This window comes from Loxodonta africana, chromosome 13, assembly GCF_030014295.1.
Source record: "Loxodonta africana isolate mLoxAfr1 chromosome 13, mLoxAfr1.hap2, whole genome shotgun sequence".
Taxonomy (NCBI): Eukaryota; Metazoa; Chordata; class Mammalia; order Proboscidea; family Elephantidae; genus Loxodonta; species Loxodonta africana.
This window is the reverse complement of record NC_087354.1, coordinates 56,260,972-56,286,081: the sequence shown is the minus strand read 5'-3', so window position 1 is coordinate 56,286,081 and position 25,110 is coordinate 56,260,972. Positions and strand designations below refer to the sequence as shown.

The following is a 25,110-nucleotide window of genomic DNA, read 5'->3' as shown; positions in this document are numbered from 1 at the left end:
TCCTTGGGTTCCCCACTAATTAAAATAATTCTAAACCATGAAATACTAGATTTGATTACAAATAAGACAATGTTTACAATTAAACCAGGGTGCAGCCAGACTAAATAAAGAGAAACAAGGGTAAAGTTCTAAAATTATTTGAAAGACATACAAGATAATCCAGGGTAAAAAATTAGTAGCACAGTCGAAAATAGAAAAATGTGATAAAATGAGGCAAAAACAAAATTTCCAATTCATTTATTTGAAGTCATTAATGTTGCAAAAATAAGATGAGCAACAAATCAGGACACGTTACTTTAATTCTTTACAGGCCAAAGGGAAATGAAATATTACATCTCCTTAGTAAATCAGATCAGCCCTAGTATTTCTTACAGGGACCCCCATCAACATTTTACACACAGAGTTACCAGGACTGAATCTCTCACACTGTAAAATGACAGTACTGGTCTAGGCAACATCATCTGAATAGTTGTAAAGATGATCACAGTACATTAATTCTGTCTAGATGACAGCATGTGAACTTGTGGTAACAAAGTATTTCTGAAATACATATTAAAGTGCATTAGTTTCTAGCGAACTCCAAATTGTGTTCTGCATGAATGGTGCCCCAACGGGCTGTGTCAAAGCAGCGGACCTGAACACCACCAATATTTACTAACTAATTTTAAACAACCGTTTAAGGTATGTAACTTTAGAAAGTCCATATAAAAAAAAAAAGTGCAGTGGAGTAGCTGATCATTTTTAATGTTATTTTACACATTCCTCCTTGGTCAAACTGAATGTGAAAACACATAAAAATCCCCAAATTCACATTTTAACCTTTTTCAAATGTCTTATAAAATTAGACAGCTATCTGCTACAGCCTATTATCACCATAGTATTAAACTCTTGGTCTGGTGCTTTATTTGTTATCAAGTGCTTTATGTAATTTTTTACAGAGTTTTTTTTTTTTTTAATTTAGTTTTCAAAACAAGACATCAGAAGATCTATCATATATACGGAAACCCTGGTGGCGTACTGGTTAAGACCTATGGCTGCTAACCAAAAGGTCGGCACGTGGAGTCTACCAGGCGCTCCCTGGAAACTCTATGGGAGCAGTTCTGCTGTCCTATAGGGTCACTATGAGCCAGAATTGACTTGACAACAAGGGGTTTGTTTGTTTAATCATATATATATATATATATATATATATACATAGTTGCAACAAAGTGTTCTGTTTAACTTCTAGTATCACTCTTTACTTTCCACACTCTGCCCTATTTTCAGTTACTATTTAGAACTCTGGAGTCCCTGGGTGGTACAAATGGTTAATGTGCTCAGCCGCTAACTGAAAGGTTGGGGATTCAAGTCCACCCAGAGGCACCTCAGAAGAAAGGCCTGGCAATCCACTCTGAAAAATCAGCCACTGAATACCCTATTGAGCACAGTTCTACTCTGACACACAAGGAGTTGCCATGAGTCGAAATCAAATTGATGGCGACTGATATTTAGAACATTAAAGGAATGTTACATTACTGGGCCTCATCATCGATCTAATTCATTCAGAATCTTGGGAAGCAGTGGGGGTTTGTGAAGGGCTATCCAGGTAATTCTTCTGTACCAGCTCAGAATGCTGAATAGATAACTCTCCCCACCCCTTCCCTTACCAATTGGTTTTCCAAGGCAGTTAACTCTCCCAGCAACTCAATCTACACAATTCCTATTCTCTATAAGATCTCTAATGGAATAGTGAACCTAACTTATAAGTACATTAATTCCTCTACATACCCCATTCCTCTGAGATTTGTTTTGTGATTCATTTTTCAAATATACCTACAGGCTGGAAAAGAACAGGCATGAGCGCAAAGTACAACGGTGGAGTGATCTCCATTTTCAACCTACTTCCTCCTCCCTTCTGATGGTGTGATATCAATCGTCCACATATAATGTGGGACTGGGAAGATGAAGCAACTGTCGTCTTAGATTCAATCATACCAACCTCATTAGGAAAATGCCTTTCTCTACCCAATAAATTCTAATGCTAATGTATCTGTCAATTAAATCTAAAAAGCTGCTTCTGCAGTAAATCCATTACTCTTCCAAATTCCCTGAGCACTCACAGAAAAACAGAGTAATGCCATATAGTCACTTAAAGGAAGTCTCTCTCCAAAAGCGGATCCTTTACCTTTACAAATTCCTGGAACTGCACTTGAAGAAAGCACAGCTACAGATACATACTTGGCAATCAGCAGATTTTGGTATTCAATGTGGTGTACTAGTGATGTCCATTTTGGAAGACTACATTAAAGTTTACCAACCGTGGAATATGAAAAATAACCCAGTCCTAAACTTTCATCTGAGCAGTGTAATTGCTGACCCTGTCTGTTTAAACCTGCATCTGTATGAAGAGACAAAGAAAGCAGAGGAAAATAGGAACTTGTGGAAACACAAGCACGATTCATTTCAAGGCATTAACAGTCTGTTCCCCTTTGCTCCCCACATCTCGTTATTCTCATACTGTGTGTAACCTGCCCCGTTTTCTTGCTGGATCCAGGAACGGCAGCCCTAGCCACACATGCGTGCAGTACTTCCCTTAAAAGGGACAAATTCAGTGGCATCTTAAATAACAGCTCTACGCCTTTATAGTTTTCTTTCTTTTACTTCCTTGTTTCATCTTCCTACCCAACTGTCCTGCCAGACTCTATTAGACCATATTTTCTCATACTTCCCTCCGAGTTAAAGACGATTAAGCTTATATTGTGGGGTCAATGTCTTAGTAGAATGCAGGCTAGTTCTAGTTAAAAAAAAAAAAGAAAAAAAAAAAACTCGGGGAAAGTTTTCACATTTGGAACAAGTTGCAGCTATAGTTAGGAACAATGATTGCAACAGCAGAAGTCAATAAACACAATAAAGAATTGAAACTATTCACTGTATTTTTCAAACAGAAGAACTGAGTACTTAACATGGTGGAAAACCACCTATTAAGAAACTCAGCCCACTTTGAAAAGACCTACAGAAGAAAGACTACTCAGAATGCTCTATAAACAAAGAATATAACCACAATTCACTACGCTCTTTTGTTCACGATATTCCCATTACCAGCTCAGAAGGAATGCCTAAGTTGCTGTTACTCTGCTTCTCCCACACAAGTGGTGCTGAGAGTTGCGCATGCAGTAATGGTTTTGGCTTGATTCACCATAATGACAGTTCAGGGTCGCCTACAGCTGCTGAGGATAAATCCAGGATAAATCAGAAGGCTGCTGAGGAATCTCTCATGTTGGGAATCCCCCAGCATCTCCATGACTGGATTTAAGTTAGCGTGCCAAGTTCATGACTGAGGAGGACAAAAAGTAAACTAAAATCCCTTTGTGTAGTAGCAACTTCATACTAAGAAAGGCAATGATAAAAGCCATGTGTGTGCTCAGTCTATAACAGAATAAGCCTTAAAAACAGCTCACATCCACTTCCATTTTGCTACCCTACATCACTCTTGTGTAAAATACCTTAGAGGAAGGGCTGGGGAGTAGTGTGCTTGGAGGGTGCCGAGTTTACCAAATGCATATGGGTCACACCAGTATGCAGACACAATACTAGATTAGTTCATGTACCTGAACATTACTGAATCACACTTAACAGCCCCAGCCTGTGATAAAGCTGTTGTTTTAAAGTGATTTTGTGGTAATTAAGTTCTTCCTGGAAGCACAAGTACAATTTATTTCAATGTAAAGTACAGGTATTTATCAAATTAAACAAGGAGTTTATGTTTTTGTCAAACATGTCATCCAAAACGGCACAATATAATGGTGCTCTAAGACTTACAAGGTTAACCTAATTTACAGTACTGTCAAACACAATTCAAAAGAAATGTGAAAACACACCATATCTGACTAGGCTAAACACCTACCATTTACAAAGAACTGATATGGAAGTATTCTGGTCAAGTGCCCACATTGAGAGCAGTTTAAAAAGCAGCCCTTGTTTTCTACAGAAGAAGCAGTGACAGTATATAACTCATCACACTCTCTGTAACACCACACAGCACTCACACCAGTTCCGGGGAGTGATACCCTGGATACACAGCTTATTTCACATTAGTGAACAAACCTAAGATTTTTATAAAGTTCTGACTTTCGGCCAGAAGATAAAATGTTCCATATATATACATATATACACAGTCCAATTCCAAATCTCTTAAATTCTCTAGTTCCAAAGATGGCTTTTTGACTTGTCTTTAAGTTTAAAAAGGAAGATGTGCAATGCACTTGTATTTGAGCTTCAGAATTAAGGAACAATAAACATTAAGTGAAAAAAAAATTAGGATAGTACTTATCTATTTAGATGATGTACATAAACAAATAAGATCTTTGGGTATTCATGAGACCCAGTTTAACTGTTTCTCATTCTGAGCAACTTAATTTTCTAAGTTATCCAGGAAATGTATTTAAACACTTACGAAAACAAATTCTAACATGCACTTTACAAAATCATGGTCTTACTTATCTGCATATTTTTCCACAAGACAGGTATACATTAAAAAATATTGTTCAAAAACAAAAATATATATTATCTCTTTCCTTTACCATTTATGCATATAAATATTTTACTGAAGAAGATGCGTCATTCAATAAACAAATGCAAAAACCGCTTTATATAAAGTGTGGTTCTGATATGGCAATATAAAATATAAAATGATTACAACATAATTAGCTATTAAAGAGCTAAATTCAAGAGATTTGTAAACCAATACAGCAGTGAACAGTCTCCTGTACAAAAGTCCATTAAGAAAAAGTCAAGTCAACTTTGTAACAGGTTACATAAAACTAAGGGTCAATAAAAGCATTACGAATGGAGAAAAAAAAAAAGCATTGCTTCATCGACACATTCTTCAGTCTTGTTTGGACTAGATGCCAAACTTACTGTTCACTTTTTGGTTCATCTTGTTTTCCGTTAAGCTCTTGATCGACTCTGTTAAAAACAATATAGATAATGAGAGACCAGCAACTGAATAATTTTCTTTCTAAAAATAAGGATTACTCTTAGCACAGAATATTATTCCGTTAAAAACAAAGCTTTGCAAAGAAGCAACATAGTAAAAAGGTTACCAAACATTACATCCCCAACCAGGAAAGAGAAATTTTAAAGGCAAGAGAACACTGGCAAGAAATGTTAACTCTATATTTTCTTTAAAAACTATAAAATATCTTACGTACACATGCACATATATTTTCTTAAAGTTCCAAGTACAACTGGCATATTAAAATGTTGAACTGTAGCTTGGCTGGGGCAAAGATCCAAGCGATGAGAGGGACTGGCAGCAAAAACAACTGCTTCAAAAATGCTTTTGTTAACTAAAATAATAAAGTGCCACTAATGCCACCAACCGAGCAATTAATATTTTTAAATTCAGAGATAAAAATGCATATTTATGGAAACCATAACTATTCTCCAAAATTTATGTGTGGACTAAGAATGCACTTCACTTTTTTGATAGTAAAGAACCATAAGAATTTAACATTCAGAGATATCGAGATGAAGATTAAAAATCTGAATGGAATGACTGGTAGGCTGCACAGAGGCCATACCAAAATTTAAGCAAGTGGGGATGAGAAGATCACATAATTACCAAAAAATTATAGAGAACCTTTCAAAGATAATATACAACAATCTAGCACTACTTGTATTTGTAGGAGTCTGAATTACCATGGGGGTGTATAAAGGCAGCTGGTATGATACATGAAGGTGCTTTCCACACTGGTTTCCACTACTGTGACCATCAGGTGCCTGAACATTACTGAATCAGACTTAAAAGCCCTGGCCTGTGCTAAAGTCAGATTAACAACATTTAAAAATATTTTTATAATGGTATCAAAAATTTCAAAGGTACACACTTTTGATATGGCATGCGATACATACCCACTGCTTTCAACATCTGAATTATCCTATGAACTAATTTCATAATTATTTTGTTTTTAAATTTATTTGAAATATTTTAATAATTGGTCACACTTGCACTGAGTGGCTGAAAGAAACATCTGAAACATTTAAAGCCATCACACTTCAATACTCCTAGTTTGTACCCTCCCCTATCACCAGGGCTCAACAGGGAGATTTCACCTTCCATCAAATTGCCCACATCTAACTGGTTAAGTTTTGTCTTAAAAAAAAGCTTCTCTATTTTAAAAATTAAATCTATCATCTTTAGGCTGGTAAGGATTTTTTTTAAGGCTCAAGAAATGCTAAATGAAAACTAAGAAGTACCTAAAAGACATATCTAAGATTAAACACAAATAAAACTAAAAATCAAGATAAAATAATTGTGGTAGGTTTCAAACAATAGATTTAAGTAGAAAAAGTACAATGAATTCCATTTTTAAATTTCTTGATGCTTACATTACTTCTTGACAGGTGATTACATACTCAGAATTTTTTAAAAGGCACAATAAAGCACTTTTCATCAATCAGGACTATTCACCTGGAAATGTCATGAAGCAGCTAGCTTCAAAATAGTCTACAGATTATATTTTTAATTTCAGCCAGTTGTCTGGCAAATGCAGACCGATGCGTACGAAGGAATGAGAAAACCAGCAGTATGTAAAATCACTGTTCACATCTATGCAAACGGCATCGGCTAAACTGAAGTGTTACAACACTGAAGCGTAAGGCTAGGGCTCTAAAACACCCCTGACTGAGCCCAAATGTGTTCAAAGTTAAGAAAGTTCCAGTTCCAGTTAGTTACATTTGGTTGGTTCCTTACAATGGTCAAATGACAAAAACTACATATAGATCTGTCACCTTAACTTTCAAGAAAGATTGTATTAAATTATAATGCTTTGCTAACTTAATTGTCAGTATTTTAAAATCCATTAACAAATTAGATCCAAATCCTACATCTTTGTAAAATACTATATAAAATGCAACTATTCTATACCCTGGATTTTAATCTTTGCCAAGATATTAAGAGATAATAGTTTGTTATGCTCAAAGCCGAAGTATTCAGAATAAACTTAAAACGGAAAGCAGAGTGTTTAACTGTTAAATGGCACACTGAACTCTTAGGCATTTTATCACATGTAGAATTTGACTGGTTAGCAGGCCATTGAAGCATTTAAGGAAATCCATGTTGGTTAGCCAAAGAGTATACGCATTGCAAATATAACCATCAACCCCAGGGAAATAAATGATCCCTTCGAAAAGCCTGTGTGAATATTTCAAAAGCACAAGTTAGAAATTTAAAGATAATGGTGAAAACAGATATAGTCTTAGAAGTATTTGATTTTAAAACAGTATTCTTAGTAACTTCTCTGGTTTCACCTTTAGTATTTATAAACAAATAGAAGGGTAAGGGTGGCAGGGGGTTGGTCTCTAATGCCTAACTGGCATTATATGTGGTGCTAACTCAGGGTGAATCCAAGTCATATTTAGCATAAGGAACTTTAGATTCACCCTGTATTTGGATGCTGGGGTATATTTATATTTACATATGCTATTATCTTTGTCTACAAGCTAACCAACCAATACGGAAGAGTTAGTCTGTGCAATGCAAGTGGACTAGTCTAGATGCAACCCCGTCAAGGTGTGCATATACCTTTTCTGTTTCTTTTTTAACTTTTCTTCTTCATACCTTGGTAGGGAAGAGTTATTTCAGTAAATATACATGTTATGAAGATGAACAAAAACTCCAAAAAGGTACTAAAACTAAACCCATAAAAGTTTGCACACAAAAACGGAAATATTTAATACACTAAGTATAAAATCAAAACTGACTTGACAAATTTGGCTTTGACATGCTGAGCAGACTAAAACCTCAGATTAACAGAGCCAAGGAAATTTTCTACATAACGACATTGTGATGCTCAAGTATTTATGTTAACAGTCCTTTACCAAGTCCTTTCGAAGTTAGATTGAAGTGAATTTTGTACACAGAACAAGTTGCAGCCACTGCAAAGTATTAATGTTAAGCCAAAAAAAAAAAAACCAAATCTGTTGCCGTTGAGTTGATTCCAACTCGTAGTGACCCTATAGGACAGAGTAGAACTACCCCACAGAGTTTCCAAGGAGTGCCTGGTGGATTCAAACTGCCAACGTTTTTTTTTTTTTTGTGGTTAGCAGCTGTAGCTCTTAACCACTACACCACCAGGTTTTCGGTACTAAGGTTAGGCTGACATAAATAATATTTGAGTTCTTTAGTAATATGGTTCTTTGATGACATGATAAACTTATTTATGTTTGAAGAGATGCATGTTCCAGTGTGGAGAATGTTCTTCAGTACTGACCAATCAGACAATCATCTCAGACAGTGATAAGCCTTTAAAAAATATAAAATACGTCACAACCAGAAATTATTCCTCCCAGTTCTTCAACTGGGAGTCTGAAGAAAACAGTGACTTACACAGAAGCAGTGTCTAGATTTAGGAAGGTTTGAGAAAACAGCTTCTTCCCCTTTTTTCTTGATTATAAAAAAGAGGGCAGTTACAAAACATTTATAATAGACGAAGCAAGAAGAGTGGGTATTGAAAAATGTTTACCTCTTGCATATCAAAATATAAAGATTCAAGACAACTGAGTAAATAAAACAAAACATACCGTTTTATGCATTCTGGTATGCCAACATACTCCATGGGGACCAGCTCTGCCAGTTCTGCCAGATTAAAGACATATCTAATTTTCTGGCTGAATTTTGAGCTATAGAAGAAAAAAAAAAAAACAATTATCTCAATATTTCTGATCAACAGAATTGATAAGAAATTTATACAAGTTTTGTTTTCCATAAAATTACCTAATAAACGGTCTTGTAACAGCCAGAAGTGTTCTGATAAACCAAGAGGGATGTACAATAATTAGAGATTTTAGGTTTTTCCGTAACCTGGAGTTAAAAAGAAAATAAAGAAAAATCTCTACGTATTCTAATGGTAGAAGAAAAATTAAGACATCAGTAAGTCTGTGCAAGTTTATTTAATTTAAAACAAATAATTTAAAAAGCTCACCCAAGAGTTATAAGTAAGGTGTGGTACTCATGAAGACAAGAGAAATGCACTCTTGAATCTTATGGTCCTTCCTGTCACTATGAAACAAACCTTACTTCATTTGGCCAAATTTATATCCAGCCTGTCTTTAAATGCCTCCTAGTATACATTCAGAAACCCTGGTGGTGTACTGGTTAAGTGCTACAGCTGCTAACCAAGAGGTCAGCAGTTCAAATCCACCAGGCACTCCTTGGAAACTGTATGGGGCAGTTCTACTCTGTCCCATAGGGTCGCTGTGAGTCAGATTCGACAACGGCAACAGGTTTGGTTTTCAAGACTGTCAACCAGAGGTAGAGGCCAGTACTCAACACAGAGTAAACTGGTTTCATTTTCCAGGACTGGAAGAAAACTGGTACTAATTCCTTCAATACCACGAAAGGCACTGCGTAGGTGGAGAGATAGGAGTGGACACGACCAGAGGAAGAGGCAGTATGAACCAGACCTCATTCCTGTTCTTAAGGAGTTTACAACTGCATTAAGAGAGAAACTGTCCCTATCTTCTAGATACATACTGAAATATTTAGAGATGAAATGACATAACGTCTAGAATTGGATTCAAAATAATACGAGCGGAGAAAATATAAAAGCATTATCCTAGGCCTCTTCTTCTTAGTTAAGTAAAAACTTAAAAAAAATTATTTTATGCAAAAATAAACTGGCCATTAATAAAATTTTTTTAACCAATGTCCTGTTAAAAAATAAAGGTAAAACTATCAATGAGTCTGAGTGGGTTAAACTAGTTTCAATTAGCTATGGCCAAATCAAGCCACCTGGAGGATCTAAGTTCCTCCCATCAGCACGGATGTCTAACTCCCAGGAGAGCGCATTTCTAGAGGTCATTCTAAAATAAATTACTGTTAAACAAGCACTGCTAAAAAAACATAAAACATGCTAAGCACTACAAGTTAGGCAACAACTCAGAGAATGGAATAAAATAGGCAATGTAGTAAGTTCTCCAACCTTTCCCAAGACGTAAACTGTAGGGAAGTGTACATTGGGGTATATGAAGAAATAATTGTTTTATACATATATTGAAGGGTTAAAAGAGATCAAAATTGATTTCCTTCATGACGTTCTAAAATATTGCTTTGAGAAGATAAAAATCTGTTAAGAAATGCATAAATGTAATTTAGGAAGTAGATACATGGGTACATGTGGTAACAGGAAATAAAATTTAATCAGGCCAGCATAAAAATTATTCAGGCTAGCTTTCAAACTGTATCTGTATTACCTTCTATCAATTTGCTGATAGCATTTCCTAAGCCATCCCAGACTGGGCATTTTTCTTCGAGTTGTTGCACCATTTAAGTAAACAATCATGTAGTTTTCTGCTACTAACAGCTCCAAAGTGCCAATAACATACCTGTAAAAACAAATTAAGATTAAGCCTTAAATGCTGCTGTGCAGAACTAAATCAGGTTCTGCAAATTATACAATTCCCCTTTCTTCTCAACGAAAGCAGAAGCTGTTAAGTTTTTAAAACTGGTATTATGATTTTTTAAAAAGAGTTCTTTTAGAGATACATATTGAAATGTTTACTGATGAAATGAGTTGCTAAATAATACAGGGGAGAGGGGGAGGAGTTGGAATAATGTGTAAGAAATTCTTCACTATGGAAGCTGGCTGACTGGCACACAAAGGTTCAACATAATTCTCCCCACCTTTCTATGTTTGAACTTTTCCATAATGAAGTTTTCAAAAACTGCACTAAGCTGAGAAATGGAGTGACTCTGTGGCAGTGTAATTGAACTGAGTCAGCGCAGCGTATCTGGCATCTAGGCTGACTGCAGTTGAGTCCTGATGCTGGCATAAGAGTCACTTCTTCAGACTTCATGTGTCCTCACATGTGAAATAAAGGCATTGGAACAGACGTGAGATATCCTTTCCAGTTCTAGATTTTGACAATTTTTCTATAGAATGGGAAAACTATAGTTTCATGACACTAAGGAATAAGGACTTAGAGAATCACAACTGGGACTTTTACAGTTTTTATGCTGCTAAAGTGCACTTTCTTAAACTGAAGATCGAATGAGCTTAAAATTCTATTCAAACGTTTTTGGGAAGATGTACTTACTTAAAGAGATTGTCCATCAGGTATCTATAGTTGGGTTGACTACTTTCAGGCATAAAACAGACAGCAAATACAACAATTGCATTTAATCCATCCCCATAATATCCTGGGGGGAGGGAAGAGGGAAGGAAACACAAAGGCGATTACTACTGTTATTTTACTCACAAGACTTTTCAGAGGAATCTGTATGACGATTAGATTATCGTAGTTTACCTTCCACAAACTTCTCACAGTTTTTACTCTGTGCAGTCTTTCAATCCCCTCTTCCCAAAAAGAAAGTGAAATTTGAAAAGGAAAGAAGGTGAGCTTAAAAACTAAAAAACCACATCTAAACTGGCATAATTAAAAAGCCTGCCTTATTTTACTAAGGAGACAAATACAAAGATATAATCTAAGTAGACACAACCAACATCTGAATCTTATGTATTCTTATTCAGTTTATAGCTAAAATGGATGCTTCTGAAAAGACAGCTTCGTATTCAACAATACCTAGTATTTTGTAGATCTTGGGACATGAAAACTAGGGAAAGATTACGTAATTCTAAGTGAAGAAAAACAGTGCTAAAATGTGTTTCAATTACAATCTCTAGATATTAAGCTGTACTCAGTAACAAATATTTTTGCTTTAACCTTCATTTCTACTGTAAGGTTTTAACATCTCAAGTACGTAATGAAGCTTCACTACCTTTCTTAATCCCTCAGTCACAATATGCACTAAACGTGATAATCCAATAGGATTAGATGGCCTTAATTATTTTTCCCTAAGAGAAATAAAGCGCCATTTCTGAACGATACTAGGTTTCAACAATTAGGCAGGTCTCATGACTTGCCTCCTATGAGCTAGTTGAATTAATGTGCAGCTGTGGACTTCCTGATCCAGAGTATCCTGTTTTCTTCATCTAAATATGATTAAATTAGGCAGAAGAATGTGACTGCAAATATTCAAGTGACTTGCTTTCAGATGAATGAAGACTGTGGAAAGAAGCAGGAGAATGCACTCAGCAGAGAAGAAATAAAATGGAAATGACTCATGAAAAATCAATTGGCTTAACCTATGTGTCCCCTCTGTCCTATGTCAGGAGGGTTTAAGGTAATAAGACACACTGCGAGTTGTCCTTCTTTTTAAAAAAGTTAACTAAAAAATTGGTGTAAAAAAAAATATATGCAACACAGCATTTACCAATTTAACATTTTTAGTCAGCTGCTTTTCTATCACTAACAGTCTTGCACTGTTTACACAGTGACCAGGCAAGCTGCTACATACAGCACAGTGAGACTAACAGCAGTTGTACTCTCACAGCTTTTCCTAGTTGACTAAAAAGTCTGTCAAGCAAAGGCAGCATACCTTCTACCTTTGTGTACCCTACAAATACACAAAGTCAGTCCCCAACAAATATGTGAAATGAAGTAGTTCTCTACTTTGTGGTAGAGTTGATTTGTTCAGGGTTGTTTTTTGTTTTTTTTTTTTAAATGTGCATTAGGGGAAAGTTCACAGAGCAAATTAGTTTCCCATTCTATCAGTGTTCCATGGCACTGCATTCCCCACAGTGTGTCTGCGCTCTCCTCATTTCCTTCCCTCCTGATTTTCTACCCTCTCCTGCATTATCATCTTTGCTTTTGGGCAAATGTTGCCCATTTGATCTCATATAATTGATTGTTCTAAGGAGCACATTCACCCTGGTTGTTATTGTTTATTTTATGGGTGGGCCTGTCTATGGTTGGCTGAAAGGTGGTCTCTGGGAATGGCTTCAGTTCCAGCTCAGAAAGGTGGCTTGGACCATAGTCTTGGGGGTTCCTCCAGACTCTGTCAGACCAGTATATTTGGTCTTTTTTGAGAATTTAGTTTTTTGTTTTGCAACTCTCCTCCCGCTCTGTCCAGGGCCCTCTGTTGTTACCCCAGTCAGAGCGATCAGTAGTGGTAGCCAGGCACCATCTAGTTCTTCCGGTCTCAGGGTCATGTAGGCTGTGGTTCATGTGGTCCGTTAGTCCTCTGGACTAATTGCTACCTTGGGTCTTTGGTTTTAATTCTCTTTAGCTCCAGATGTAAAAGACCAATAGTTATATCTTAGACGGCCACGTGCAAGCTTTTAGGACCCCGGATGCTACTCATCAAAGTAGGATGCAGAATGCTGTCTTTATGAACTATGTTGTGCCAATTGATGTAGACATTCCCTGAGTCTATGGTCCTTCACCTTCAAGCCTGGGAACTTTGTCTTGCAAGGTGTTTGGTTCATAAGCAGTTGCCTTAACCGTGGTCCTTGTGTGTGTTCAGGGTGTTTAAGTAAATTAACATAGTTTTAAAAGTCCAAGGTTTTACTTGTATCTACAAAAAGATTTGTACAAGAATGTTCACAGTAGCTTTATTCATAATAACCAAAATTGAAAACAAATCGAGTGTCCATGAAGAGAACAGATAAGCAAATTATAGTTTATCCACGCAATGAACTACCATTCAGCAATAAAAAGGAAGGAACTATGGATACATGCAACCGCATGGATGAATTTCAGAAACACTATGAGCAAAAGAATGAAAAGAGTGCATACTACATGATTCCATCTAGAACATGCAAACTTAATCACAGGGGTATGCATTAGAACAATGGTTACTGGGAGGGGGAATTCACGGAGAAGCGGTATGAGAAATTTTCTGGGACAATAAAAATGTTCTGTAACTTTCGAAGTGTACATATATATCCCACACTTCTAAAGTTACAGAACATTTTTATTCAGTTTAGTAAGTTTTCACAAATGGCCATATAACCACATACCTATATAGGTATATATGGTTATATGGCCATTTGTCAAATTTTTTTATACACACATACATGCATGTGATTATATGGGTGTTTGTCAAGCCATATACACCCATACATGTATGTGGTTATACCAGCATTTATCGAAACTCACTGAACTGTACACTTAAGATCAGAACATTTCACTGTATATAGTTCATACCTCAATAAAAAGGGGAAAAAGTCAAGTCCTGGTTTTGAGTGGCTAAAAGTCAGAGGTCGGAGGGAGACGGTTTTCACTGCACACCTTTTTGTGCCTTTTGAATTTACTGTGTGCATGTATTAACAATTTTAAAATGTTGGTTAAGTTCTTTTACTTCAAACCTGTTATGTTCCTAAAATGATAGGAGAAATGTTTACTATACTTTCAAAATTACGTAATAGCTTGAGGGAGATTTTCTATAAACATTGTATTTCTGACACAGCATTGCATTAAAAAACCTGAACAATCTTCAGTAACTCTCACCTCCGTGGCTGATGACTTTTTTATAGGGTTCGATTGCTTTCATGTCAACCCTGTGGTCCTGTTCCCCAATTCTGAACAAACGCCAGCGTCGTCCGTCTTCCTTTTCCTCTGCTGCTGTATATTCAGTAATTGAGTCTTTCCTGATTACTTCAGTAGTTTTGGGTTTTGGAAGATCATCTGTCAAAATATAAGGTTTCTAAATTACAAATTATTTTCACAGTAAAAATCAAATTATGTGTTAACCACTTTACTATCTAATTTGATGATTCAGAACATTTTTCATTATACCATCTGCAAAATTTTAAATATCTCTTTCATATAGGAAGAAAAGCTTGCTTTTCATGAGGCTATCTTATGTTTTTTAGAAATCATAGTTCTTTAGCTTTTTTTTTAACTAATTCAGCAAAGCACCTAATCGTAGTGCAATATATGTCCATAAGTTCCAACAATACACACGACCATCAAAATTTTAGTATATTGGCCCTGTAACGTCTTTCTGATTCTATGAAAACATCATCCTTGACAATTACTACTGTGGGTTACTTCAAGTAACCATCTGGAAGCCAAATGTTTTTGTTGAGCACATAAGTTATTCTCCAAACAGTGTAACATCAGATAGAAAGTGGTTAACTAGCAACAATCATTTCTCATTTGATCAGTTTTATAAATCAGCAATTTACTTATAAAATTCTGAAGTGTACATGCAAAAAAAAGTGTATTTAAATCAACATTAGGCAAAATGTAAGCACCAATAGATAGGTGTAATTTATGTTTCAAGGTTGCATTTTAGCTGATTTTAATGAAGTAATGATTTTCAGAATTGTAGTATCATAGTCCTTACCAAAAGATGGGGGGAGGGGAACCTACTGCATGTTAGTTGTCTGTTTCCAAGACAAAGCTGTTAACGGAAAATATCCTTCCAGGAAATGACTACAGCAGCATTCAAGAAAGAAGAGACAAAACACATAGGCAGAAAACTATTTCAGTATCTTTATAAAATATTGCTTATTAGTGGAATGCTTACTGGACCAGCAAACAGGGAGAAAAAAGGTACAAAAGATATATCAAGAATCTTACTCTTTACTGCAGATACCTAATGCTAATCACTGCGCTGAAGTAAACATCATTTTATTAATGGTGGAATATATATAAATTATTTACAACTATATAAAGATACTGTAGACAGCAATTATGGAATTAAAGAAAGCATGCAAAGCAACACACATGCCCATTGCTTTGAATTCCACGTAACTAATGGTAAGGGATTAAGGCTCTGGGGCTAAGACTGTACGTTAATACAAGTTAGTCTCTTCACAAAGTACAGCACTATTAGGCAAACCTATTAAAAAAACACTCCCTCAAAATTCCCTTCTTCAGATCCTCTCTCCCCAAACTCTTAACTACTTTTAGCATATTCACTAAATTACATGTTACTTTAAAGGTTTTTTTTTTTTTTTTTTTTCTTGTTTTCCTTAGCTGATCAACTGAATAAAAGAACACACCGTAATTATCAAACAATATTTTTGGGGCAATCATGAACAAACTTTACAGCATTGAGGCAATTAATAAATAAAATAAAGCCACCTGTGTAATCTTCTGTAAACAGTTTTGAAAGCCATGAGAGTGTTCAGTTTTACCAGAACTTCCTATCTTAGTAACAAATGCATAAACCTTAGACGGAATAACTTATTTCAAACAAAATCTCTTAATACAATGATTTTAGTTGGTCTCATGATCAAGTTTTAAGTTTTTCCAATTTTCCTAATATGAGAATGCCACTTTAAGAACATATACATATATAAAGACAAACACTCACGAATAAAAATCAGATAACACTGAAACACTTACCTTCCCATTCGAACTCATTGCTGTTCTCTGATGGTGTCTCTAAGCCATCCAAGTCAATCTCTCCACTTTCATCCAGATCGTCTGACAACACAGAGCCATCGCTAGGATCCAGTGTCAGGCTAATGTCTGGGGCCGTTAGTTTCTTTCTTACTTTATTCCCGTTAATTTCTATTGAGTCTGGAATGGAAAACAAAGTGATGGACATATTAGAAGAAATGCTGAGATGGTCAAGTTGAGCAAGAGAAAAAACTTTACCTACTTCATTCTTGAGAAAGGTTAACATTAATTAAACACAATTCCTGTGCACTGGTTAATTTACAAACTTTGAATTTTTATCACTATTGCCTCTACGTCATGGCAAGAGATAAGTGAGGTAACTCAGTGAGGGTATGTCTTACTAAATAGTAGAGGCAGGCCTTACAGTTCCCTCTCACTACTAAAAATGACCACTCCCCTCCCTTTATTGTACAAATTAAAAAAAACCAAAGGTATGTTTTTGGACCTTCAATTTCCAAAAATACCTACAGCATCCCAAAACTGCTTGCCTGAACGTTTAATTTATCCTTTGGCTCCCTGTGATGTAATAAAAACACAGTGTATTTTTTTCCTTAAAAACAAAATGTGTTCGAAAATAACACAGTTGAAGTTTATCATCTCACTGAAATTCTAAGTGTCAAGTTCTTACCAGGCTGGCTCTCTGGTCCAGTTACAGCTAGTGTATCTGCTTCAATACTATCATCTTCTGGTAAAGGTCTAGAAGAAATATACATGCATGCTTTTAAATTTAAAAATTTTTTTTAATTTAAAAAATTCAAAGATCTTTAAAAATACCTTCTATAATTTAACAGAACACTGAGCAAAGCAGTTTCTTCAACTAGTAATTTACAACCACTTTTAAAAAACTGTCAGAGTTGACATAATCCATTTAAGTAACACATAAAAGACATAAACTTCTTAGGCAACAGTTCTTAAACAACTACAAAACAAATGCAAAAATTATAAACAACCTATAAAACAAACATAATTCAAATGCATAAACTCAATGCCATGTAAGATGCGGCTAAACTGACACTACAGTTCTTTTGAGTTGAGCATTCCTACACTGCTAGCATCATCATGAGCTATGCAATGACTCAGTTCTCCCACCAGCTGTCCATTCTCCAAAAGCTAAGGCACCTTACGGAGGACTGGGGTGTCTTCTGACCACGGTACCCAGGAAGCATCATTTAAATATAAAGTCTGCCTTTGCTCTTTTTTCATTAACCCACCTGGTGCCAATACGACTATAAATACAAGTGCAAACATGTGTTCAAATGGCTTGCCAGATGATCTAGAAAATCCTTGCTGATTTATATTTACAAAGCTTTATCTTTAAATAAAAACTGAAAATTTTCAAATTCTTGTACATAATTAAAGATTCCTCCTAGGAACCCCTCGTATCCCAGCTTAAGAAATACCTCATTAAGGCACTGTTAGCAACAGCAAGAATTTCTGAAACTTAAATGTTCAAATCAGAAATGAAAGACAACTTATTTTTCACGAATAACACACGTCAATAGTGCACCTACACATATAATGCGCACAGCACACCTAGAAAGATAGCGCACACAGGGGTGGCAAAGTTGGCAAACAGAACAAAAAAACTCGTATGACACATGCACTATTTGTGTAAAAATACCGTATATATAAGATTACATATATAGTTGGTTGGAAAGTAAGATTCAAGACAATTATTCTGTTGGAAAAGAACTTTCATTTCCTAGTATTCAAATGATTACCTTGTAATACTGGGCTTCTTTAAGAAGCCCAGCATTCATTTAGTAAGTGACACCTCAATAAAGAATTAAAGTTTTGTTCTAAATTTGCGTTTGACAAATTGCTCACATCGGAAAATCTTCATCTTGCCATTCTTCCTTAAGTTCCACACCTTCCATCCTCAGCCTGGCCTCAATGTCAACTACAAGCTCCTGATAATCCAGAGGGCCAATGTCCTGTGAAGGAGACAAAAAATTTTATAAGTGACTTATTTTCCACTTGACTTTTTATCTGCTGAAAAGGTACACATTAGTTCATACCTTCACCCTGTTAACCACTGAGTTTTAGCTTTAGTTCAATGGTTTGGTCATGAAATCAATTTACTGGGTTACAATCACCTTTTTTCCCCCCTTTTAAGAAGTAGAGTAGAAAACAAAACATTCCTGTATGTAGTACTTTTTTCATTGTTCAGTAAAAATATCTGTTTTCAGTTGCGTATTGAATGTGTGTCCTAGATTGTGATTTCAATTAATTAAATCTTTTGTCCTTTGGATCGGGGTTGAATCTGGAAATTGAACACCAGTAAAGAGAGCTAACAGAAAGGCGGGAGGTCCAAACCCACCAGCTGCTCCACAGGAGAAAACACCTGGGGATCTGCTTCTGTAGACTCCAAAAAACCAAACCCATTGCTGTCGAATCAATTCCGACAGTTACCCTATAGGATATGCAGAATTGCCGCACAGGGTTTCCAAGGGTGTACTCTTTACAGAAGCAGACTGTCACATCTTTCTCCTGTGGAGTGGCTGGTGGGTGTGAACTGCCAACCATCTGGTTAGTAGCAGAGCAATTCAGCACTTGGCAACCAGGGCTCTTTCCCTGAAGATTAAAACCAAAACCATCCCGTTGCCGTCGAGTCAATTCTGACTCACAGAGACCCTACAGGACAGAGTAGACCTGCCCCACGGGGTTTCCAAGGAGCGCCTGGCGGATTCAAACTGCTCACCTTTTGGTTAGCAGCTGTAGCACTTAACTGCTACGCCACCAGGGTTTCCCTAATTACAGCCTAGGAAACCTTATGGCAGTTCTACTCTGCCATATAGGGTTGCTAGAAGTGACTCAACGACATACAACAACAAAAAGCATTTACACTCTCAAAGATCAGTCAAGCTAAGCAGTATTTTATGATTTATATTTCCTTCTTTATAGCTTCAGTGTCACAATTTCCAGGCCACTTAAAGAAGTCTGTCTATTCGTTAACTGTTCAGTAAACAAATTATACCACATTTTGATTTGCTTCATATCTACAACATGACTTTCTTATATAGTTTGGAATAAGCTTTCAGAGACTGATGAATGTCTCTGTTTAAGCAAGGCCGTATCTTAACTTAGACCATGAATTTTTAATTTTTCCAAGGAAGGGTATGCGTGCCAATATCTTCGTTTTCATAAAGTGAGGAGTCTAGAGGTATTCCCTTTAGTTGATGAAATAAGAAACAGAGGTTTAGGTATATTAAAGGAGTCATGAAAATCAACTGGTCAATAGTGCAACTACTTACTGACTTACCTAGACGGGGCTAGAGGTGGTATATGAGTATCCAGTTCACTTATGTTACAGTAAGTCAACAGATGTCTAAAGTTACTCAGTAAATAGAAGTAAAAATATATTTCTTAAGAGATATAAAGTATCACTAGAAGTACTAACTTCTAGCAACTGACTAGACTAAAATTAAAGCGGCTGACATCAATGGAAGAGAACAGAGGGTAGGACGCAGAGACTAAATGATGCTTTTCCTTGCAAAAACCTTCTATTTTATACACACACACACACACACACACAAATATGTATTTGTGTGTGTATATATATATATATATATAAACTTTACAGGTAAATTTTAAAAAATGGTGCCAGCCATTCACACTCACATCATCTAGTCTTCTAAAATAAAGATCTGGTCATGTTTTATGGTTGCCTTATCTACTCTGTCATGACTACACTCAAAAGATGCACAAAGTTGTATAGAAAACGCATTGTTTTCCAGAATAATCACAACAAAACTACCATGGAAATTCTCTGAAGTGTCAGATTTCACATGGTAAAATAAATTCATATCTCCAGCAAGGCTGAGAGGCTCTCTTCCCAGTTTGAATTCTTAACTTATGCTCAAGGGAAGGCTTCAAACATTCCCAAAAGGTTTAACATTTTTAAGAACCCACCTGTGAGCACAGAAAAAATGGCAAACGCTGACTCTTCCCCACCAATGTGTTTGCTTGGAAAAGTCAGTTTATTTGTATACAGGAGTTAACCAAACCAAATCCACTGCCATTGAGTCGATTCCAATTCATAATAGCGACCCTATAGGACAGAGTAGAACTGCCCCACGTGGTTTCCAAGGAGCACCTGGTGGATTCAAACTGCCAACCTTTTGGTTAACAGCCGTAGCTGTCAACCACTACACCACCAGGGTTTCCATGTAGGAATAAGGCATTTCTAATTCTCTGGGAAAACATGAAGCCAGGCTATCTTGAGAAATTAATAAAAAAACACTTAAAATACAATAAGCTTGATTTAGCAGTTCCTCTGTCTCTAACACACAGCTTATATTTTAAAGTCATTTTAACACACATCTTCAATGGTCACTTTAGATTGTTTTCTGACAGCAACCCTCTTCAGCTCTACATTGGGAAAAGTAAACTAAAAGTGACACATACCTTACCAAGCGACCACTTCCATTTAGGCACAGAATCAGCAGAAAAGACCTCAAGATTATAACCAAGAAGACCAAACACTTATAACTCCAGTAATACTTATTGTTCCAGTAACACTCGTTACTCCAGAAGTATGCTCAAGTGCGACCGAAGCATTCTATCGCTGAAGATTGAAAACTGGCAAGGTCTTCCGAATTTTTAGTCACTACAACTCTCAATGTTAAGTTTTCTAAGTCTCTGGTACTCACTGTAAAGTGAACAAATTTATTTCCCTAAATTCAATAATCAGAAAAGTTTCGCATTTTCTTGTCTCACTTTTTACTAGGTGTTAGAAAAATTTAAGGGTATTCAGGAGGGGGGGGATGTCTTTTTCAAATTCCCACATAATTAGAAAACTTTCTAATATTTCCAAAACAAAAGCAGTAATTGAAAGTTGTTACAGTATATTTCCAACACCTAGCACAGTGCCTGGCACATAGGTCTGTAAATATTAGACGAGTATTTAATTACAAAGTACGACACAGGGCAGCAAGCTTTTCTTCAATCTCTTATGCTCATTTTGCTTACTAAACTTCATAAACAGATTTCCTCTTATGTTTTACCTCTAAAAATATTTTGTAGCAACCTATCTACAGGTAATAGGTATTTCTGTTGGTAAAATTATTTCTTCTTTGTAAGAGGAAATATATATATTGCAAAATTCTAGAAGACAAATCATGCCTTTTAGCTGCTTTACCACTTGAATAGGTTCTGAAAACAGCTCCTCCACACAAATACAGCCCAAGCCCTTTGGCACGCTCAGGGTATTCAATTTTTACTCTAGTATCACGTTGAATTATGTGATGTACATACAGCACAGTAGGTAGCATGGAGATTTAGTTTGGGGTAATAATTAAGTCAGTTAAACAGAATCTAGGAGAAAAGACAGACACATTCACTCTTAACCATCTCACCATGAATTTTAGGAGAGAAAGTACACTAGGGAGATAAACATAGTTTAACAACTCAGAGAGTTCGGTTCTTGGAAACACTCCATTATCAGGCAGATATAAGAAAAGGAAGCCAACAAGAAAGGATAATACAAGCACAATCACTTTGAAGGAAATTAGAATATTGCTGACTCATAAATTAACTGTGGTAATTTCCCATTTTTTGTTCATAGTTTTTTTGCAAATCAGAATGGGGAAATAACACTTTAAGACACTATTTGTTAAAATAACCCAATGCAACAGGGATAACCTGGTATCTCGATAGACTGGTGGTAGTGGTGGCACGTCCTTAGTTTTATGCCAGTCATCTGTGGAGGCCATAAAGACGAGTTAGAAAGAATCACTGACCTCATCCAAGTTAAAGAGCAAGAGGATAACGGATTTCCTCCTGACAGAGCTTCAGAGGGGAAGTGTGGTGGTGGTAAACCCAACCAACATGAAGACAGGGGCTTCTCCATGTCACTCAGCAGTGTCAGCAAAAAGTAAATACTAAGACCATGTTTAGAACCATTTTAACTATAGCAATTTTACATGGCAAATTTTACTATTATGTAGTTTAACACTGCTATTGGAATAAATGCTAGGAACCACTATCTATGCTGAAATAAAGACAAATTTGTTCATTTTTGGAAGAAGTAGAAGCAGAATGCTCCTTAGATACAAGGAGAGTGAGATTTCACCTCACATACTTTGGACATCATACTTTGTAGAGGGTCACCAAAAAAGAAGACGACCCTCAATGAGATGGACTGACACAGTGGCTACAAAAATAGCCTCAAACATAGCAACAACTGTGAGCATGGCACAGGACCGGGCAGTGTTTCCTTCCCTTTGTACATAGGGTTGCTATGAGTCGAAATTGACTCGAGGGCACCTAACAATAACAACGACGATGCTGAAATCAATTACAGCTGGCAGAAGGAAATGCCTAAGCAAGCCTTTCACTTCCCCATTCAAACTCTAAATAGTTATGTTCAGTTTTGTCCTCTGAGCTTGGCAACACTGGTAGCCATATAGGAAAATACTTTAGACTAGCCTATGTGTTTATGAAGATCACCAAAACACTCCCCCCAAAATTGTTTGTTTGTAATTGCACACAGATTTTTAAGGATGAAATAAATGAGATGCTTTATCAGAAATGTTAAAACAAAATTCCAAGAAAAACATGAATGGTGCTAAATTTTCTCAAAATTGTGAGAATAAAGCTAAATATAATCATATAGCACCTAGGAGAGAAGACTTATAGGGTTGCTATGAGTCGGAACTGACTTGATGGCAACGGGTTTTTTTTCTTTTTTAAACGAAAGAAGACAGAACACAAACTCAAAAGAAGAGAGCAAAAAGGTACATTAAATTATTAGTATGCAGAACATCTTGGAGATGCCCCGGGACCCTAAAAGATTAAAGTCTAACAGCTGATCTCTGCCACTTTGTTGTAGAGTTAGAAATATTGGCTGTAATATAAAACCATAAGCTTGGAGTATTACTACCAACACAGGATATCAGCACTGTGCTTCACAGGGTCTAAGCTTCACAAGCCATCACTGCCAGTCAAAGCTAACCTACTGCTCTGGCTATACTACCTGCGTCAGATGTTTCGCCCTCACTGCTCCTCTCACCTGCGTTACTCCACAAAGACCCAACTGAACTTCCTTCCCAAAAAGTGTTTTTTACATTTACTAATCACTTTAACACCAATCATCTCATATGTCCTAACCAACAATTCTGTGAGGTATAAAACACTGGTGTTGTCACTGCCATTTTATTTTATACTGTATAGGAGACAACTGAAACTACACCAAGGTTTAACACCTAGGTTCCTAGTCAGAACTGTTTCTAATCCAGGACAGTGTCTCCAGTTCAGTGGCAACTTTATACAGAATACGCCTGTAAGGCCAGATTTGGTTACACTCAGCTTCAACGGTCCTCATAATGTCTAATGACTGTAACAGCACTGACTCGTGATGATCTAGTTCAAAGTCCACGTTTGCAGAAGTGGACCTGCCATACTTCCTGTCTAAACCCCATAGACTCTGACTGCGACAGAGGTGACCAGCGACGACCAGATATGGAGCTTAGAGAAAACGTACAATGACAAGTACATGGTAGAAGAAAATGTCCAAGAAGATCACGAAGAAATTAGTCTGCAGGTATCTTAACTGGATAACTTCAGCTACATTTGTGAGGAAACTTATTATCCATTTACAAATTGCAGAAATTTTAATCAAACATTAGGAAAATATATTTAAGAAATAGTAAAGAAATAAGGTATTAGGAGACAAAAGCCCTAGTCAAAGAAAGGTGAGTATGAAAAACACACACCCAAATCCTAACTGCAGACCTTTTTGGTTAGCAGCCCGACCACTTAACCACTACTCCACCCCGGTTTCCATCACATACTTAGCACTGATTTACTGAACCAATTATCCGGGAGGCATTGTGACTACCTAAATGAACAGGAAAAAGCTGTGTCTGCAAAGAGTTTCCGGAACAGCTTCAAAGAAAAGGGATAAAGACTCATATAATTTCTGATTTAACACGAGGCGATCCCGTACATCTCCAGTGGCAACAGACGCACCCAGGGAACCCAAATCATTTTGCCAGGTGTTTACAGGCCAAAGACAGAGTGTCTGAATCCATGCAGGAACTCGACTTTTCACGTACACACCCTATATTTGGGCTGGCTGGCTCAGGAAGGTTTAATAAAGCCCTAATGACAAATGCCGCTTCCGCGTCTATTCCCCGAGGCTGCGAGGCACACCAGAAGCCCAAGTCTCTTTGTTTTGCACCAGGAGCAGCGCTGGTCACAAACACGGAACCGCGGGGCCCAGTCGTCGCACTCTCGTCAGCTTGCGGAGGGTGGTCCGGGGACGGCGAAGCTCCATCCCGAGCACCGCGACCACCGCGAACGGAAAGGCGTGGGGGGCAAGGCTGGCAAATGCAGACCGGAGCCGAGCCAAGGGCGGGGATCTCCGGCGGGCGGGGACGGAGGAAGCGCCTCCGGGGCGGCTTCCACGGCGCCCCACGACGGCTAGCCCCCGGGCTTCCTCTCCGCGGCTGCCCTGGCCAGCGCCCCGCAGACCCTCCGCCGCAGCTCGTCCCTAGTCAGGCCGCCGCGCCGACCCTCCCAGGCCGCACTCACCCCGGAGGACGCCTCGGCCCCCTCGTCCTCTTCGCCTCTCCAGGCCGGCGACGGAGGGCGGACGGCCAGGTCGCAGAAGGCGGCGCCGAGCGGAGCCCGCTCCCCTCGGTGCGCGGCGGAGACGCGGTCCCAGCACCCCGGCCGCAGCGGCGGCAGCGGCGGCAACGGCGGCAGCGCTGACCCGGACGCAGACACCGGCGACACCGGAAGTGACCGCATCCAGCCCTTCTCCAGGCTCAGCAGCCGGCGAGAGGGAGGCGGAGGCGGGATGTCTCCCGAAGCGCACGGGGTCTTCTCGACGGGCGCGGGCTGACAAGCGCGCATGCGCACTGTGGCCGT

At 37.6% G+C, this 25,110-nt stretch overlaps 1 protein-coding gene across 3 annotated transcripts; it reads right to left on the bottom strand.

Annotated features, from left to right (window-relative positions):
- Nucleotides 1–1,183: 1,183 nt before the first annotated feature.
- BNIP2 (BCL2 interacting protein 2) lies at nucleotides 1,184–24,882 on the bottom strand. Of its 3 annotated transcripts, XM_023558298.2 has the most exons (11): nucleotides 24,772–24,882; nucleotides 18,064–18,170; nucleotides 16,865–16,932; nucleotides 16,180–16,356; nucleotides 14,332–14,508; nucleotides 11,077–11,179; nucleotides 10,234–10,365; nucleotides 8,756–8,842; nucleotides 8,563–8,661; nucleotides 7,565–7,600; nucleotides 1,184–4,944 (listed from the first exon to the last, which is right to left on the bottom strand). In XM_023558298.2, the coding sequence occupies exons 2-11, from the start codon at nucleotides 18,111–18,113 to the stop codon at nucleotides 4,893–4,895; spliced, it is 981 nt and encodes a 326-aa protein (XP_023414066.1). In that variant the 5' UTR covers nucleotides 18,114–18,170; nucleotides 24,772–24,882; the 3' UTR covers nucleotides 1,184–4,892. The 3 variants fall into 3 exon arrangements, with proteins under 3 accessions (XP_023414066.1, XP_003418448.2, XP_023414067.1); XM_003418400.4 differs by lacking the exon at nucleotides 7,565–7,600 and having other exon boundaries at nucleotides 24,772–24,881; XM_023558299.2 differs by lacking the exon at nucleotides 24,772–24,882 and having other exon boundaries at nucleotides 17,958–18,072.
- Nucleotides 24,883–25,110: the final 228 nt, after the last annotated feature.